The sequence below is a fragment of the Protopterus annectens genome, chromosome 2.part1, assembly GCF_019279795.1.
Source record: "Protopterus annectens isolate FY-2018-M chromosome 2.part1, PAN1.0, whole genome shotgun sequence".
Classification (NCBI taxonomy): Eukaryota; Metazoa; Chordata; order Ceratodontiformes; family Protopteridae; genus Protopterus; species Protopterus annectens.
In genome coordinates, this window is record NC_056729.1 from 709,743,181 (window position 1) to 709,750,039 (window position 6,859).

At 38.6% G+C, this 6,859-nt stretch overlaps 1 protein-coding gene across 2 annotated transcripts in view; it reads left to right on the forward strand.

Annotated features, from left to right (window-relative positions):
* The first annotated feature begins 201 nt into the window (after positions 1-201).
* Positions 202-6,859, forward strand: part of NPY2R (neuropeptide Y receptor Y2) — an 8,350-nt gene continuing 1,692 nt past the window's right edge. Inside the window, exons 1-2 of one of the 2 annotated variants that reach the window (XM_044062437.1) lie at positions 202-631; positions 3,817-6,859. The exon at positions 3,817-6,859 is cut by the window's right edge and continues 1,692 nt beyond it. In XM_044062437.1, the coding sequence (XP_043918372.1) occupies positions 3,835-4,983 (1,149 nt within the window). In that variant the 5' untranslated portion in view covers positions 202-631; positions 3,817-3,834 and the 3' untranslated portion in view covers positions 4,984-6,859. Of the gene's footprint in view, positions 632-1,193; positions 1,780-3,816 lie in introns of those variants that run through there. The other variant, XM_044062436.1, reaches the window with a different exon arrangement.

Consider the following 6,859-nt stretch of genomic DNA (forward strand, 5'->3'; position numbering starts at 1 on the left):
CAAAGAATAATGCCTTCTGGAGACCATATACAAAGCTGTTAGCTCATCAGATACATGGAGCTGAGAATGAAGTATTAGGTAAGCTGTCTTTATGTGCTGCAGCTGCAGAAAACAGAGCTTTAGCACCACCCAACTGCATTAGCACACAATGGCACAGAAGAGCACACCAGTGCATCCTATTAAGTGAATCCAACAATGAAATAAAACAGCTGTGGTAACAGACTGTGGCAGTTAGCAGGAGAGAGTCACAGTTCTACATCCACTGTTCAGAGCAAACTGAATGATTTGGCGCTGACTCAGACGACAATCCCATCATAGGCAGTAAAATACGACATTTTGAACTTCACTGAATGATAAAGCATATCATTCTTAGAGTCGCTTCCCACTCTTCCCCATCACCAGCTAACTTGCAGTTTATCACATGATCAGCGATTTGTCATGCTTAACATTGCCAGCTCTGATAACTTTGCTGACAAACTATGGAATTCTGCCGCAGGTGAATACTCCCAACTGACGTCTTTCTTCGATGTATCTAGCATTTGTGTACTTGCCTATGGATGCAGTTGCAAGAAAGGTTAAAGCATTCCTACTTTCTTTATTTATAACGCCCTTCATCTTTCTGCGTTAATTGGTGAGTTATTTTATTAAATAATTTATATTTACTAAAAATCGTTATTGTCCCGCATATATTAACTACTTTTGTTGCCACTACACTTTTGTTTTCAGTCATTCGATCTCATATTAGTGTACAAGAAGGTAACAGAATTGCTCTTATGAGTAATAATAACTTACCTGTATATTACGATGCAATATACTTGATATAGCCACCTGCATATCTGCCTGTCACCAGTTACACTTTTGCATCATAGTATGTAGAAATAGGTATGTCTCTTCCTCCCTCCCTTTCTCTCTCTCACACGCACAATGTGACTAGTTAACACAGGTACTAGTATTTCATGCCACTGATGGATCCATCAATAATCTTTCACATACTCACTGTGAAGGCACACCGTTCAGTAAACATGACAACTTAAAAAGGGAAAGCATTGCTTTCTACATAGAATATGTACCGTCTTGCACTTTGAAGTCTGCTTATTCGTGAAATGTGCCCTTCACTGTAAGTTCAGAAGTAAATTACACTTTCTATGAGCAGCGCAGTACGTCTCTCCCTTTCTCTCTTAGACACACACACGTACGCACACCCGCACGCCCACATGTAATCAAAGGCGCACGTTGTTCAGACTTAAACCTATTGCAATAAACCAAACACGACAACCTTTAGTGGGCGCAGTCCTCCCTTCCTCTAAAATCATTCGGGAGGTACTGCCTGCTATTATGGCTTTCGAGATCCGCTCACCCACGGTGCTCTGGGGCAGGAAACTATTTTACCGCCTTTTGGGAGAAGAATATAAGCTGTGATCTGTCCTTACATGTTACGATAATGCCCAGCAGAAAGCGTATCAAAAGCAAACTGATCAAATCTTGCAGCAGGTGTAAGGATTGGCTGTTTTTACAGTTCGCTAACTGAAACCGCATAGATGATAGCATTTGTCTTCAACTGGACCACGTTCTTTCGGCTGCTTTAGTTGTTGGTTTTCTGGTGACTCTGAATATGCTGTTTTAAATAGTTGGACTCTTAGAATACTGTTTGACGGCGATTGTTCTGTGTACATTTGATGTGAACCCAAGATAGGATGGAAGTGGTCACGATACGAGTTATTTGTTTCCTTAATATTCGGTAGCTTAAATACTCAGTGCTCGGTGGTATTCAGGAGTATGGTAAGTCAAATTATTATTTTTCTTTCAGTTTTAGACCTGTTGCTGTTCTACAGACAGGTCATTATTGGTCCGGATTTTGTTTTTAAACACAGAACAATGATACTCGTGGACTTCAGTTTAATGGCTTTCCAGGGAGCTGTCCAAGTGCTGAATTTCAGACGTTTCAAGCACTTCTCTAATTCCCTATCCACATACCCAAGTACGCAATTTAAATAATTAGTTTTGTTTCCCTACCCATGCATTTTAAACGCTTTCAAGGGGTACTAGATTGATAAGATACACTAAATAAACATTTTAAAATGTGCCGTCTTAGTTTCAACACCCTTATACGATTTTTGAATTGGTTATAGGACTGTGATTCAACACAAATATCACAGAACATTGGCTTTGCTGAACCAGATCTGCTAAGCTGGTGTAGCGAAGGTGGAGCAGTGGCGCATTGTGCATCTTATGATTTTTTTTATAAATGTTTAAACACTGAGACTTTGTGATGTTTAGGGTGCGGTGGCCAGTGAGGTTTTAAAAAGCAGTAACCACAACCTAGAAAGAACAATCTCCTCCCCACCCCCCTCACAGCTTTTTTGATGTCAGGTTGAGTATTTGGGTAATCGCTTGTACTAGTAAGCGTGTGTACTAGGGGAGGTTAAACCTCAAAACGGTACACCTTTTGCTTAGAAAGGAATTCAATTAACGTACGGTATATTTGCAGGGCCTTTGCAAGAACATTCTCTATTTGAGGATGTTTCAATGCTCATAAGACACATCTGTTTTCTCTGTGTCATCCTCGTCTTTTTTTTTGTACTTTTTAGGAAACTTTTTTGCTTTTATTAGAGTTGTCAGTTCACATTCAAACATAATAATTGAAATAGAACCCTGACAATATACATTACTACCCAGATACTACCATCGCATGATGCAAAACGTTCAGCATATCTATCGTCAGCTGAATGTTTGATACAGTTTGCGCGAAGTGGGGACATGTGTGACCAGTCCACTGACCAAATCTGAAACCAGAATCAGGCTACACAGTGGCATCAGCAAAGTGCTGCAAGGACTGTTTGTTACTGTCCATCTTTAATAATGATGTTTTGGCTTGACAGTATTTTTCCATGTAATGTACTCCGTACTGTTTTAACAGTTGAGAAGTGTAAGTCGTTTATTGATTTCTTTCATCTCTCATGCCGTTTGGCAGAAGGCATATTGACATTAAAGGTTGATACTGGAGTTTGACCTAATTCGTTTCCTTCTTAAATGGAATGTGGCTATAAATTTTGTCTCAGGGTTACTGAAGCTTCTTTTTACAGAAACTCTGAGTGTTTGCATGTGTATAAAATTAATCTCTTCCTAAATCGACTCAGCTCTTCTACTATATGTTACGACACTTTAGTACGTGGTAACACAATAGCTCAAAAATAAACCTTTATTTTGACATATTTACTTTCACTTGTGTTCTGCGGTATCTGAAAGTTAATTAAACATTGCCTGTGTTTGAACTCCAGTTTGCAGAACTGTGAAAAGTGTGTTTTATTTTAAATCAAAAAGTTCATTAGAAATACTCTTCAGTTTGTATGGGGCATGGCGTTTTGTTATTAATGCCTACAATGTCTTGAACTGCGTTATTGGTTGCATTTATCTTCCTATTTCATACATCTCAACTGTCCAGATTTTCACAGAATGCCCAGACTTTTGCCTCAGGGTTTTCTAGAAAATCATTGAGGATCGTATTCTCTAAATACCGACATGCATTTGAGTTTCAGACTTTATATCCTTCAGAAAACGCATGCTAACACAAAACATTTTTCTAGCTACTTTCTAAGTTTATAAGAGTAATAGTTAAAATGTCTCCCTATTTTGGGACGTTACCCCCCCCCCCCCCCCCCATTATGTTTGTCTTTGTCTAGATTTCTTGTGCTACGAGGTTGAGAAGTATGCTATTTAGTTGTACTGTTTCTTATGTGGAAAATGTGTTAATTTGAAAACTGAAAATGCCTCCAGGAATGTAATTACATTGTTGCCTTTCTGTGTTTCCTTCTCCAGAATTTCTTACTTCGGAAAATGGGACGCACTGAAGAAGAACCATCAGAAAACAGCACAGAGGAAGTATCAGCAGAAATGAATGCCAACGGCTGGATAATGATGGTCACCACCCCAGTTAATGATCATGGTCCCCCACGTCTAATTGACAGCACAAAACTGCTTAGGGTACAGATAGTGCTCATTGTGGCCTATTGCACTATAATCCTGCTCGGTGTTATTGGCAATTCCTTGGTCATTTACGTTGTAATTAAGTTCAAAACTTTGCGAACTGTTACCAACTTTTTCATAGCCAATCTTGCACTGGCTGATTTGCTGGTGAATACCCTGTGTCTGCCTTTCACTTTAGTTTACACATTAATGGACCAATGGAAGTTTGGAATGCCCCTATGTTACCTTGTTCCCTATGCTCAGGGTCTGGCAGTTCACGTATCTACAGTGACACTAACCGTCATTGCACTGGACAGACATCGATGCATAGTTTATCATCTGGAAAGCAGAATATCTAACACTGGAAGTTTGATTATTATAGGCGTTACTTGGGGAATAAGTGCAATTTTGGCGAGCCCTTTAGCAATGTTTCGAGAATATTCGCTAGTGGAGTTTTCCCATGATTATAAAATACAGGTTTGTTCAGAAAAGTGGCCAAATGGACACGCTAGCACTATTTACAGTATTTCAATGCTGCTCATGCAGTACATTTTACCATTAACAGTTATATCATACGCCTACATCAGAATTTGGACAAAACTAAGGAATCATGTTAGCCCCGGGGGAGATAGTGATCACCGCCATAACAGACGGCGCAAAACCACAAAAATGTTAGTGGCTGTGGTAACGGTCTTTGCACTTTGCTGGCTTCCATTTCACGCTTTTCAGCTTGCCAGTGACATAGACAGCGAGGTTTTAAACCTAAAGGAGTATAAACTGATATACACTGTATTCCATGTAGCAGCTATGTGCTCCACCTTTGCTAATCCTTTACTTTATGGATGGATGAACGGCAACTACAGAGCAGCATTTATTGCTGCATTCAGATGTGAACAAAGACCAGATTCTATCCATCCTGAAGTTTCAGTGAAAATAAAATCTAAGACAGTCGTTAATATCAAAGACACTAACGCAGATGTCTCCACACACAGTTCAGTTATGCATCCTACTAATGTTTGAAACACTTAAAAGTACAGGGTATTCGGCGGTGCAATGGAGAACTGAGGACAGCTCACCAATTAATTTGGTAGGTAGGAACATAGGGTCAGCCCCTCAGTGCAAGCATTATCAGCGGAATTAATCATAATCGATACCACAACTATGGCAGTGAAGAATGGCTGTAGAAGCAAGGGATTCCTGGGGGAGGCTTAAACATTGCGGTAGTAACAACACACAAGTAAGGTTTATGCCAGGAGATGTGGTGGCTTGCATAAAAGCTGCATGTTAGTAACCAGTATATTTTATTGCTTTGCCAAAAACAAAAGAAAAATCGATCAGCTTTGCTTTTATGAGCGAGTTTGAACTTTAACGAGAATGCAAAGAACTAATAAAACACTTACGTTGTGGTAAGCAGATATTACTCCTGCACTCCATACATTTGTATGCTATCAAGAGGTTTCTGATGTGGTCCAAAGGACAAAATGTGCAGCAGGATAACCTTATACATACTATCAAAAAGGCGAGCGATTTGTGTATTTAAGGCATACAGTTACGGGCCGGCTTTAGCAACTTTTTTTTTGCAGTTTAGTAGTGATTGCATTCACTCCATCCCCAATAGAGCAACATCAGCTATTTTTCGAGTGGTGGCAACTGAAAAGTAACATGGCACTACAAAAAGTGGACCACAAGAGGTCGTTTTCATTTTTGTAATGTTTAGGAAAGTAAAACTTTGTTAGCTTGTTTATAACAGATTGAACGTGCAGATGTTTTTTTTTTTTCTTTTTTTTATTTAGTGGCTCAAAAAGAAAGAACGATGCCCATTAAACACAGTCATTTGTAAACTTTCCATAGCACCACAAGAACACCTTTTTATCATGGTTGATACAATTTACTTGCGCAAAATTATGTCTGTATTGTAAGGTAAACACCTTAACCATTAGCCAACCTCCCACCTTGTGTTTAGGGGACTTGAATTAGGTGCAAGTAATTGAAGCAGTCTGTGCTGCAGATGGGTTAATGGGATGGTCCACAGCTGCACTATGATATCACCGTAACTAATTTAAGTAATAAAATAGCTTGCAAAGCAAATCTTACTACACACATCACTTACATTTTTTTTTTCTTTAAGAAGAACAAACTGTGCTACCTATATTTTAATTTCTAAAAATATTACCCCCATGGTAAATAGATCACAACACCTGGTTTAAATGTCTAGGGTAGATGGATGCTGTTTACACTAGTGACATGCTGAGTGTACTGGTTAGATCAAAAAGTGAGTTATGTAACTAATAAAATAATGTTAAAAAATCCATAAATATTAAGACTTGAGAACAGTTAACTGGAAAGTTCTAAAGGGATACGTCACATAACTGTACAAATAAAAACATTGCTGCTGAAAATGCAGTCAGTTTTTGCATGGCTTTGCACTTTGAAGAGAGAAGGATGATGGTGGTGAAGAAGGGGAAGGGGGACAGATAAATGAGTTTACATAAAACGGACCTGTTCACCATTAGTACAAAACCAATGCTTATGCAATATTAAATTAGACATGCATGTAATTATTTAAATGCATGTATGCACATGCTACAATTATTTGCCATATGATTACCTAATGCTGAAGATAAGATAACTGTATGCTTACACCCCTATATAAGTTTATTAAGATTGTAATAACGTGTTGCATGTTTATGTGTACTCCGGTACAACTTATTACTCTTTCGTTCATGTGGTCATGTTTTCTACTGATCTTTAATCTTTGAGCAGTATCATCTTTAGGAGAAAATTTGAATACTAGAATTTTGCAGTACATCATCTTGGGAGTAACATAAACTGATTGCATTTCACTCAGTACTGAAAAGTTAGCAATATTTGTGTATTCACATGGTAGCTTGCAGTG